Genomic DNA, 12,471 nt, shown 5'->3' on the forward strand with positions numbered 1-12,471 from the left:
AAACCAGAGACCGATCGCCGATCATCCTTCTCATTGCCCAAATCTGCGTCTGCATACGCTACAACTTTCAGATCTTTCACTGAGGGTCGCCATGCGTCCACGTAGGCTGCAAATTGCAAGTCGGGTTTCTCAGATCGTGTCCACACTAGACCGTAATCTGTAGTCCCTCTCAGGTACCGAAGCACTCTCTTTGCAAGCACGTGGTGCTCGTGCGTGAAGCAGTTCAGGAATTTCCCCAGTGCCCGGACGGCGTTTGCAATATCTGGCCGTGTGCACTGTGCCAAATACTGCAGTGATCCCACAATCTGCCGATAGTCAATGTCCGGGTCATCATTAACACACACTGGTTCCACATCTGGATTGCCAGGCATCGGGAAGTTCCCTATCACCTGTGGGGTAGGTACCGGTTTACTTTTCTGCATCTTGAATCTCGACAAGATCTTCTCACAGTACCCCTTCTGCGAGATCGTCAACATGCGCCCCGGCACGTACGTTATCTCCATCCCCAGCAAGTGCTTCACGTTACCCAAGTCCTTAATCTTAAACTTGCTTCGCAGCTCAGCTAACACCATCTCAATGTCAGGCTCTTTCCCAACAATAAGCTGGTCATCAACGTATACAGCCACATAGACCTTGTTCGCTCCCACGGTCCTCACATACACGCCAGCGTCCATCTTGGTACGCTTGAAGTCGCACTTGCGCAGATACTTGTCTAGCATCCGGTACCGGTGCTTGTCGTAGACCGTAGAGACTTTGCTGCAACTTGCAGACACGACCCGAACCATCGTTGACATAGTCTGGCTGCTCCATGTATATGTCTGCTTCTCCTATGGGTCCATTCAGGACTGCAGTGACAAAGTCAACTTGTCTGCACAGCAGTCCGAGTTCCAGAGCCAGCAGAAGTAAGAACCGCACTGATTCAATCTTCGCGACAGGAGCGTAGGTTTCCCAAAAGTTAATTCCAAACTCTTGTTGGCAACCTTTCACCGTAAGTCGCGCTCGGTAGCGCACTACCTCTCCTTGTGCGTTCCTCTTCTTTACGAAGACCCACTTGTTCTTCAAGACTTTTACTCCTTCAGGTCGATCCACAAGTTCCCACACATGGTTGCGCAGCATCTCTTGATGTTCCGTGTCCAGAGCTTTAATCCATTCCTTAGCATCAGGAGCAGACAAAGCCCCTTCAACTGAAGTCGGCTCTAGCAATTCATTCACTGCCTGAATCACTAAGCACGCCGGGATATCTACATCATAGTCGCTCAGCCAGACATTCGGTCGTCGGATGCGCGTCGACCGTCGGAACGAAGCACCAACTCCTTCATTTACCTCGTCATCAGTCTCTCTTCCTGCTCCCACTGAGCGAGGAATTTCTTCTACCGGATCACCGTTCGCAATTACAACATCAACAGGATCATCATCCGAGTCACTCCAATCTGGGTCATTATCCACAACATCTGAGTCACTGAGAGCTAGCGAGTCTCTTGAAGACGCAGAGCCACTGCGGTTAGACAGCCCTCCACCGTCCTCAAAAGGTGCAGAACAACTGCAATGAGGCAGGTTCTCTCCACCTTCTGCACCGCCGTCTCCATCAGTGTCATCATGCTGTGGCACATGATCCACTTCTCGTAGTCCACGCGCACGTGACGACCGAGCTACAGTTTCACCTCCACCCGTCGGATTCGCGCTCGACGTGCTGCCTGCAGGAGAGCTAGCCAACGCCGGCCCACCCACAGCAAACGGACCTTCAACTACAGTACTGGCTTGCCCTCGTAAGTCCTCACTGCAACGCCGTTTATCGCGATGTTCATCACTGTGATCTTTTTCAGGCTCTCCGAGAGGTCTTCGAGCTGGACTGGGACATCAAGTCATCTAGCCGAACAAAAGGAATTCGAGACGGAAGCTGATACTTGCCACGCTTGTATCGATTGATCAGGCGTTTTTCATCATAACTGTACTCCACAGTCCAGTTCTCAGCAAATTCAACTGTCCTAAGTTCCTTCACCTTTCCAGTCTTCAAATCAAGAACACGGTAGCTCATCGACTTCTTGCCGTACCCGAGGAAGAGTCCAGGCTGTCCAGGATTCTCTAATTTGTTCTTCCTTAGAACTTTTGCAGTGAAGGTGTAGACCAAACAACCCTACGTCCTCAGGTTGGATAGGTCCGGCCGCTCTCCGAAGCGCCGAGTGTAAGGTGTTTCTCCGTCAAGTGCAGGGCTTGGACTAATATTGAGCACCTCCACCGCAAAATCAAACGCTTCTCCCCAGAGCAGGTTAGGTAGATTCACCGTTGTCAACAAGCTCCGCACACGGGACAACACCACCCCATGCATGCGCTCAACGAGTCCATTTTCCTCCGGACTGTATGAGTTGGTCTTCGCCAGCGCAATTCCATTCGTTCTCAAGAAGGTCTTAAACCGGTTACTGATCAGTTCACCTCCTCCGTCCGAGCCAAAAGCTTCAACTCGATGCCCTCGTGCGAGTATCCAAGCCACATGTTTCATCACAACATCGGCAGCTTCCTCCTTTCGCTTCAGAAGAAAGCCCCACACGTAACGAGTCGCTTCATCCAGCACAAGCTGAAAATGTAAATAACCAGTGTAGGTAGGCTCGATAAGGAAGCATTCATCAGACATGAGCTTCTGATACGGCTCCCGCGCTCTATCAGTGGTCACCTGCTTGTACGACATTCGTCGCATCTTGGCTTGCACACACGTCCAGCACTGCTCTTCGGGCGCGCGCACACTCCCACTCAACTCCAAGCCAGTCACAGTGCCTTCTCGGACCATTCGTTGTAAAGCAGCAAAGTTGAGATGGCCGAGACGGGCGTGCCACCGTACCAAAGCTCGCTCCTTGTCCGGTTTGCTTTGCTCGACTGCCTCTACTTGCTTTGTAGGACATACCGCCGACTGCAAGCGATATCGTCCGCGAGTCTTCATCAGTCTCAGCAGCACTCTACCCTTACGAAGCCACGCACACTTCTGTTTCTTCAGCTTAACGAAGTCCCATCCGTCCTTCTCAAGCTTATCCAGACTCAGTAAATTGTTTGTGCCGCCAGCTGTGTAGAGCACATTACCCAGACAGAGCAAAACAGGGATATCAGGCTGATTCTCGTTCTTCACTTGAACATTTACTTCTCCAATCAACCCTCTGCTTTTGGACGGCTTGCCTTCCCAATCAAACACCATAGGTCCATCATCTTGGCGTAGATCGTTAAGCATGTCCTTATTGGTAGTCGCTCGCTGAGTCCAAGATCCACTCAACTCCACCATCGAGAGAACTCTGCGTTGCCGTAGGCGCCGAACTATCATCACAACGAGAAGCATATTCACATCACGCTTCTCGCCGTTTTTCCCAGCTTTCTTCTTATGTTGCCAGCGTTTCCGCTCTGGGAGCTGCGAATCAGACTCATCGTCATCGCGTTTGGGATTCGGACAATTTGTCTGGATGTGGCCAACTTGATGGCAATTCCAGCACTCACGTTTGTCCTCACCACCAGGCTTCTTTCCAACTTGCTTCGGATTACCACTTTTAGCCTTATATCTACCTCGACCACGCTTCTTGCCTTTTTTGCGGCTGCTGGCCTTGCGTCTTGCCAGCCTGCGCGGAAGAGATATCACGGCCTTGCTGTGGATCATCCATCCTGGCGTCGAGCTCCGACTCTGCTCTCAATGCATTCATCACTTGAGCCGACGACGGAGTCGATCGCTGGTAACCAGGGTCAAAGTGTTTGGAGAACTGTCGAACAACGTCGCGATGTGTCTGCACCACGTTACCAAGGAGAATCTCGGCGAATTCCTCGTCAGAAACCCCTCTTCGATAGTGCAGTAGCTCATTACGATAGAGCTGCATCTCACGAAGCCAGTCATTCATGTTCCTCCCTGGGGTGTACACGTTCGCAATCAACCTTTGTCGAGCGAAGATGTAATTTGCATACTCGCGTTTGGTCTGCTTTTCGACAAATGCAGTCCACATATCTTGCGCGCTCTGCTGATGGCATATCAACTCAGCATCGGCCTTAGGAACGCCTCGCAAGATTGCACCACGAGCCAAATTATTCATTCGACGAAATTGCTCCTAGCTTACAGCTGCACGAACCGCTGACGCATTGTCCACAACACCCCAAATGTCCATGTTGGTCAAGAAAGTTTTCAGCTCCTCTGCATACAAGTCAAAACTTCCCGACATTACAGGCGGTTTATTCTCCATTTTCATTCCATACCAGCCACTACTAGCGAAATGAGGAGCCATCATAGGAGCTGCATGTACACTAGCACCCGCCAGAGACGATGCAAATGCAGGCGAACCCAGCGACGGCAGCGACGGGACTGTACCCCACGGCGAGGCCGCAAAGCTCGATGCAGTCGAAGCCGCAGGCGATACAGCTGCCACTCTAGCCCCAGGAAGTCGACCAGCTCCAGTCGCCCCCGCAAAACCACCTCCAGTTGTCCCCAAGAACGTAAAACCTCCAGTCAGCGTGCCAGCACTTCCACTCGAGCCAGCAGAGATCAAACTTGGGACAGATGTCGTCACACTCACCCCAACACTCGGTCCAGTAGCTGCAGGAGTCATCACAGTTGCCGGAGGAGCGATTTCAATCGCTCCAGCTACTGAGCTCACCACAAAACCCGACGAAATAGCACTAGTTTGGCCGCGAGCAGCTACAGTTGGCGTGCCGCCACCAGACGACGATCCACTTGGTCCAGACATCTCTACGAGCTACACGAGAACTGCTCGCAAAGCCCCAGAGCGTTGGGCTCATAACCTGGCACGATGCGCAGGCGAGTGTCGGTAGGAGGAAGAGCTTAGTGAGCAGGAAGGCGACGCTAGGAACACACGTGCTTCCCACTGAACAACTTTGGGATTGAGGAGGGAAAACCTCGAAGGTGCCAACCCCCCCCCCCTCTGTGTTAGCTGCAAACTACTATACGCCAACGGGCTCAAGGAGTCGCGTCCCGTATACTCACAACCAAAGGCCGAAACAAAGAGTTGGGTAACTTGGAAAATGAACGTGTCGTATTGCTTTTAAAAAGAACAAAGTTGGAATACTTTGCCGACGAAGCTACTTTTACTAATCTTTTTGTTTATGAAAGCACCCTCGAAGTATTCAATTCGAGTGGCTTTCATTGCTCCCAACGTCAGTACATGTATGTACTATAGTATTGCACGAGTCTCGGGCCCACCGTGAGTTTCTTCAGCAAACGATGGCTCCGGATGTGCTCGTCGAGAAATGGACGAGGCGTGGATGCGGTGTTTGAGTACATGCACGGGAGGTTTATTTCCCTCTCGCAGCTAAGCTTCGAGATCTGTGCTGCAAATGTGGAGCAAGGTCCCGGAGGTTGTAATGTAGCCAAGACGAAGACGAACATGGCTTTGTGTGAGTCGACACTGCGTCATGCGTTCCCAAAGTTGGAGACGTCCGAGCGCGGGAGACAGGTAGCTGCTAGCCTTGGGCCAAGGCCATCGTCGATAACCCCGCACTCGCCGCCAATACGCCATTCGCCAACTTAGAGCGATCCGGAGGTGGCGTCTCCGTGCGTGTAGGAGGGGCTGGTGACCTTGCCGCCCTCGGCGATGAGGTACTCGGGTCGCTGCGGCTTGCCGTCGAAGAAGCGCTCGAGGATCTCCTTTGTGCCCGCGGCGTAGCGCGCCTGCGCGTCCAGCGTCGTGACCGGCGTCATGGCGTGGCGCGGCATGGTGCGCCACGGGTGGTCGGCACCAAGGCCCTTGGGGTATGACTTGGTGCCTCATCAGCTCACACGTTTTAAAGAAGGCGGAAAGGCCATCGTTCGTGGGAGACTCTGTACGACATGATTCCATTGCGGGTTGAATATGCTGAGGGGAATATGCTCCGCAACGATTCTGCGCTCGACGACATCCGAACAATGTTATATTCGCATATCGAGGGTGCAAGCAAATGAATCAGCACGACTTCACCGAGAACTTGGGTCTGGAGCCAGAGTACGAGAGTACCTCTGAATTTTCTGCTCACGAGTTTGCGCTGTTGAAACAAGTGCGTGCTGAGCAACTTGCTTCTAAAGAAGCAAAGTGGGAGCAGTGTGAGGTGGGCACAACGATTCTGTATAATTCAGCGGCCAGGCGGATGGATAACCCCAGCTTAGCCATCAGGAAGCACAGTCACCAAGCGATTGCTCGGCGGTTAGCCTCTATAGATTTGCAGCTGACGCAGTGCGCGCCTAAAGCCTTAAGCAAAGAGGCTCAGACCCTGATGGTGCAAAACAAGATGGTCAACGATGAAGAAAATCGCGGAGGCGAGAGCTCGCTTCAAGAAAATTTGTTTCAGATTCTAAGATTGTCGACGGGCATCAAAAGTGTAAAGCAAGTATACCGCTCGGTATATGATTTTGCAGTATGCACATGTCCCGACATTAATCGTAAGAGTGACGAGTTTCTTGAGCGGCGCTGGGAGTCTCTGCGCCGAGCTCAAAACTACAGTCGCAACAAGAAAACTGGAGAAAATAAATTGAAGCAGCCAAAAATTGATTCTGTCGAAGGCAGAGTCTGCGAGCAACCCGTTCAGCCAAGGCCTCAAGATTCTACTGCGGTCGTGATCCCGATGCGTTCATCTGCAGAGCTGTCCTCGTCTGGCGCGCCTACTTTTCCGTCGACAAGGGAGCCGAATCTGTCGGTGACTCCGCCAACAAGACCTGCGCACGAGATTCTCGGCGAAGAAACGAAAACCGCGCTGCTAGAATATGCCGCCACTATACCCAAAGGAACACACGGCAAGTGGGCTAATATCCATGCTTTGTACTTGAAGATGAACCCGGCTGGAACTCTAAACCAAAATGCTCTTTGCTGTCGACTCAAGCAACGGAGTCGGAATGCGAAGCAGCTACGAGTGAACAGCAGTACCGTAGTAGCAGAAAGGATGCCACAATCTGCACTAGTGACGCGTGCTGTCCAGCCAAGTCTTGCACTCCAGCAGATCGCCCAGCCGCCAGAGCCGCAGCAGCTAGCAGCAGCGGAAGACAATGAAAACGATAACGGCCCCGCGTGCGAGAGTTGTCGGACCCGAAAACGAGGTTGCAACGCAAACAGCAAGAACCCAGACTGCGAAAAGCGAAAGAAAGCTAAAACCCAGTCCATCGCCACGTTTTTCGTATCAAAATAAATAAATACTACATGCAAACATCTTCGACCAAGTTAGTATTTGTGTCAAATTGTGAGAGCATCATGTTATTGATTTCGTACCAAAAGCCCTGCTATTCTTTATGTCACTGGCACTTGCAAATGGCTCGGCTCGATTGAATAAAGCTGCATCCAAACCCTCGCCGAATGCCTTAATCTCCATACTGCTGTATTCAAGCTGTTCGATTTGCTAACAACACATAAGTACACAGACAGTTCAGAGTAGGTGGGGGTGCATTGGAACGCTTACCGGTGCGGTGGGTTAATGTTATCGCATGAAAACCACTTCTAGGTGCTTGGTCTGCCGAGAGCTGGTCTTGCTCCCGTCCACAGGCGCCACACTGATAGTCGCCATCTTCGACGTTGAGAACAGCGAGCTTCGTTGACGCGTTGAGCGAAGACGCAGCATTAGCGTCAGTACTAGTGCCATCTCGTCATGGTCGGCGGCTCTCTCGAGCTGGTTGTCACGTTTAGTGAGCTATGCGGAGCTTCGCTGTCTTGGTAATTTGCCTGGATACTTGTTGTGATGTAAGCTCCTGCTTGCTTTCGGGCTAATTATATTGGCTAAAATTGTTGTCGGGGGAAGCAGGAAAACTGCCAGGAATAGGTCACTTTCGGTCACTTTCGGTCACTTTTGGTGACTTTTGGTCCCGGGATATTCCGGACAATACCGGTCAAGCCCCCCCCCCCTGCCCCCGCCCCCCCCCCTCTCTGATTTTCAGGAAGACGCTATTAGGGGGAGTCGAACCTGGCAAAAAACGTGCTGATTTTTAGGGCGATTTGATGTTGATTATTTCGGCGAAACCTTGTTGATTTGAAAAATCATCATGATGATTTCGAACTTCAAGTGGTACCGCTTGCTGTTCCCTCCTCGACCTCTAACACAATTTCAGCTGTTTTTGAAGTCCCTCCTCAACTAGAAATTGTTGTGTATGTGTTTAGGCAAGTTTTCACACGAATCCTCTCCAAATAAACATGTTCACTATCACTATAAACAAGTTTTAGATGTCAACTCGCGATGATGGAGACGTTGTGAGCTGCTGGACAGTGTTACGTTGGAGTCGGCCATTGCTAGGTATAAAGCTGAATATAAGAAGATGTATATGCACTAAGCAAGAGCCTGTGCGTGCTGGCGAAAAAGGAAGTGATAATTCGCTGTTTTCACCAACTACATGCGAAAACTGAGAGTGAGTACCCTACTTTGATTTGTTGATTTTTGGGGCAGAACGTTGCTGATTATTCGGCCCCGTCTCTGTTGATATTTTTGTCGCCATTTTTAAGGTTCGACTCCCCCTATTGCGTCCTTTACTGAGTGACTCGGTTCTCGTGACAATGGCTGGATGGTGCTTTACAAGATGTCTGCACTCCTTCGCGTCTGGAAGCGACTGCAAGTTAGCAACTACGGCGGCAAGTACTCCACTCAGCGGTTGGATGCGTTAGAAACTTACACGAGGAATACTTCTCTCCTGTGAGTTTTAATCGTGTGAATTGGGACTCCACTGCCCATGATCATCCGCGAATTCGCACAAGAATCTGTCCCGCTGCAGGACCCGAGGGAAGGGTGGAGAGTGAGCTATGGCATCTGGATTCGGTGCGTGGTGATGACGTTCCTGATATCGCATACAACTGGATGTCAAGCGATACACTTCATCGATGTTGTATCCATGCTCGCACGCCGACTGATCTTCATGTCAATAGGGGTAGCGCTCAGTATTCTCGCGTGTTTAATGGCTCTTGGAGATGTTCTCCCCTTCCCCGTTCCATTCGTCGTCCTCACGATGGCCCCGATCTTCAATAGTCTCCAGGTTATTGGCTTTCGAGTTGCACTGGGCAGACGGATGTTCCACGAAATGCTAGCGCAGCGTGAGCAATTGGTTCGGTTCCTAGTATTTGTGGCCACCCAGGTCTCCCTGTTGTACGTGTATCCTGCCTACGAGACGCTGTTCCGCTTGAGGAAAAACTCGTACTATCAGCTTCTAGTGATTTTACTCCTGCCAGCTCTCAAGGTGATCGTCAAGAACATTGTGCGGCGGTGCACTATGCACAAGGAAGACTTGGTGCCGGAGTCCGTCATCTTCACTGTGGACTTCTTCAACGCGATTTACGTCGCCACGTGCATGCAGAGCTCCTCCTCTCTCGTCGGTATTCTGGCCCTCACTTTGACGGACGTCTCGCAGGCTTTGTTCACATTCTACGGGTTGTATCGCCAAACGACCGGAGTGACTCGAAAGCCGCGCCAGATTATGAGAGGAAGTCAACTCGAAGACGATTTACTGAGCCATCTGCTCTTCTTGTGTCCGAATCCGGAGATGTTAACAGCGCCAGTATTTGAGAATTCGTCGAAGAATACGATAAATGAAGCATCGTCCCACCCAAGGCCAAGCTGGGGTGTGTTCAACAAGCTTAGATGCAAGATAAAGCCATGCAAACGGTGCTTTGTGGGCCGAAATACTGTTCAACCGTCTCCAGACTCTATCAAGTCGCTAGAGCTCGAGGCTGCAGAGGAAAATCGGCCGCCAGAGCCCTCACCGGCTTCGACCGAGGATAATTCTACGCTGCAGGAAGATCTACTGGCGGTGCTCTTTACGACAGAGTGCCTCATTGCCACCGCGTACCTGGAAGTGCTCGTCCCGCTTTTTTACAGCCTGTACGTCTGTGTGATGGTGCGCATTCCCAGCGCGCGATACCATACCGACATGGCTGGCCTCAGCCGTGACAATGCTGGATCCACAGTATTCTCGGTTTTCTTGTTCGGACTGGTTCAAGTGGTTTGGTTCGTGGTGCTGCTAGCCGTTATCAAACGCAACTGTAGGATGAAGGCGCTGTACCAGCTCGCGTTTATGCTGGAGACACAGAAAGCGTTGGTGCAGGGCAAGCTCATGCTGTGGATGGTTCTCACTCTAAGCTTCCGCGTGGTTCATTTCGGTAAGCTTGCTTTGATTTATATACTTCCTTCACAGGGTCGGTTGGTGTTCTGATTAGCTGCTGTGGTTCGCGCGTAGGTGTCGACTTCACGTTCCAGTTCTCAACTTCTGGATACGGATCCCCCGAAACGGTTACTCCTGGAGTACTTGGCTAGCTAAATGACCAGGCTATCTAAGCTTATGCGAAATTTTCTACACCATCATACTCAGTACAACGCGGCGGCGGCATCTTTGACTTCACAAACAAACCTCGACTGGAGGCTAAGGATTGAAATTAGCTCTATTGTACATGTACACGTATTAGTGCATGAAGTAGTACACTCGTCAATCTGCACCGTGGAGCTCAAGTCGCCGGGAGGACCAATCAGCGGGCAGTGCGGCATAGAGCCAGCTGACCCAGCGGTTCGGCCAATCAGAGAGCGCCGGCGAGCATCGAGAGCGCTCTGATTGGCCACGACTGGACGACGGCGACTCCCTTGTGGAGCCAGTCGTTCCTGGCGACCGGAGCTCCAGCGAAAGGCATGCACCTGGCCGGCGTGCTTGCATGCCACGGCTGGGCAGCTCGGCGGTGAAGCCGCGGACCAAGCTGGATTTCTGCGTCGCTGTGTGCGGCGGCGTATTGCGGCGGTATTTTGACCGTCAGCCGGAAGGCGGGGCCTGTGGGGGGTCCACGGTGGTCTACATGTAGCCCACCGCGCCGTGTCCCATTACAAACCAGGCCACGGGTGACGCCGTGGGCCCTCCTGGTAGTCATAGCCTACAAAGGTTGCGTGCGATACTGGCAGGTCACCAGATCGTCGGGTGTGCGGCACTCCAACGTGCGCACACCCTCCACAGCACTCGTAGTGACGCGCGGGAGCATGCTGTCAGTCAACGTGGCCTGCGCTACATGGAGCTGGCTGCGACGGGGTGGTCCTCTCATGGTGCACTCATGGCGCGGCGGGGCGAAGAAAATCGCAGTGGCAGAGACCCAGATACGGCTGACTCGGGGAAGGTGACGACACGTCGCCGCATAAAGCGCTGCTGGGGCGCTCGCTGGTGGCCTGCAACACATTGGGAAGAAGGAACGCAAGTCGGCCCAGGAAAATGCAGTGGAGAACTCAAGCTTCGGAGGGCAGGCGCTGCTGAAGGAGCAGCGGGACCGCGTTCGCTGTCCGCGGTACCAAATCGACGGAAGTCGAGTAGACCGTTTCAACTATTCGGCGGGGCATCGGGAGATATGAGCTCGGTGTTGACGGTGGATGCGTCGGTCGTTATCTTAGTTAGGATAAATGAACTTAATCTAACCTCAACCTTGAAATGAAATGAAAAAAAATGAAATAGTGCATGAAGTATTATTAAGTATCAGCGGCCAAGTCACGACTAGGTCATGACCTAGACACATGGTATTCGTAGGTATCACCACATTAACCCCGTGTTACCTGGCAAATATCAAAATCAGGTCATGACCTAATTGCTGTGTTCCTATTGGCTCAACATTCGCGTTTTCTCAACAACTCTTCCAGAACCAGTCGACCCCGCGACGCTGCCGCCGCGTACGACGCCCGTTATGGACGGTGAGTTGCTGTGCATGCATACTCTTTTCGGCTCTCTCTTCGTAGCCGTGGTGATGAATCTAACCTACCTCATTTTGCTTTGCTAGCGGGACCGTCCTCTACATCACGAGCGCCGACGCGTGGCCAATAGCCACCAAGCGGCTGCGACAGCCCCACAAGAAGGTGATCGTCGTGCCCCATCACGTTTAAGTTGCTGTATGTGAGGGAAAGCTTACATAGCACTTCGTGCAGGTGTTCGTGCAGGTGCTGCTGCAGTTTGGCTTGCTTCCGCTCGACCTGCAGGACAAGCTCACTAGGTGTGCATGTATCCACAAGCATGAGGCTGGACGTGCACTATAGCAAACTACGCTTGTATGAGCACACCTACCTTGTGGTGCTGTGCCTACCTGAGACCGAGTCGCTGGACTTCGACTTACCAGGCCCAGCGCGCAACACAGCAGCACAGCATGTAAGTGGGTGGGTGTAAAGGCCCTCTAGTGTCGGTGAATTTTAATTGGAGGCTAACCAACGCATTATCGGATTCGGTGACATGGACACCAGAAGATGAGAAGCCATTGATTGACCCTTCAATTTAGACACTCAAGCCTCCAGTCAGGTAAGAAGTTGTTTTATTAGTATGATGTTATGCTACACGAAGGGTACTAATTAACTTGTTTGCTGCGCAGTAACTTCGAGAATCCATCTATGCTTCGACGCCCCCGTTCAGAGTCAGCCTTGGCGATGGCTACATCGGCTGTCATCCCCCCTCAACCAACTTGCGTACGTACTTGATGACATACAACCGTCTCGAGAAATACTTCGTTTCCTTTGCTGATGATCTCCATTTTGTCCCAAATGTCGACTCTA

General features: G+C 52.0%; 2 protein-coding genes across 2 annotated transcripts; one reads left to right on the forward strand and one right to left on the reverse strand.

The window, feature by feature from the left end:
* Positions 1-3,536: 3,536 nt before the first annotated feature.
* On the reverse strand, positions 3,537-4,208 carry PHYSODRAFT_531394 (hypothetical protein; the record flags this gene model as incomplete). Its single annotated transcript, XM_009539888.1, is given in 2 exon segments — positions 3,537-4,067; positions 4,080-4,208. The coding sequence occupies 2 exon segments, from the start codon at positions 4,206-4,208 to the stop codon at positions 3,537-3,539; spliced, it is 660 nt and encodes a 219-aa protein (XP_009538183.1).
* A 4,442-nt stretch (positions 4,209-8,650) lies between these two features.
* Positions 8,651-11,814, forward strand: PHYSODRAFT_341557 (hypothetical protein; the record flags this gene model as incomplete). The annotated part of the gene is made up of 9 exons (XM_009539889.1): positions 8,651-9,533; positions 9,615-10,070; positions 10,148-10,212; positions 10,455-10,685; positions 10,758-10,815; positions 10,855-11,063; positions 11,131-11,228; positions 11,575-11,625; positions 11,712-11,814. 9 exons carry the CDS (start codon positions 8,651-8,653, stop codon positions 11,812-11,814), a joined length of 2,154 nt encoding a protein of 717 aa, XP_009538184.1.
* Positions 11,815-12,471: the final 657 nt, after the last annotated feature.

This window comes from Phytophthora sojae (genome assembly GCF_000149755.1).
Source record: "Phytophthora sojae unplaced genomic scaffold PHYSOscaffold_14, whole genome shotgun sequence".
Lineage (NCBI taxonomy): Eukaryota > Oomycota > Peronosporomycetes > Peronosporales > Peronosporaceae > Phytophthora > Phytophthora sojae.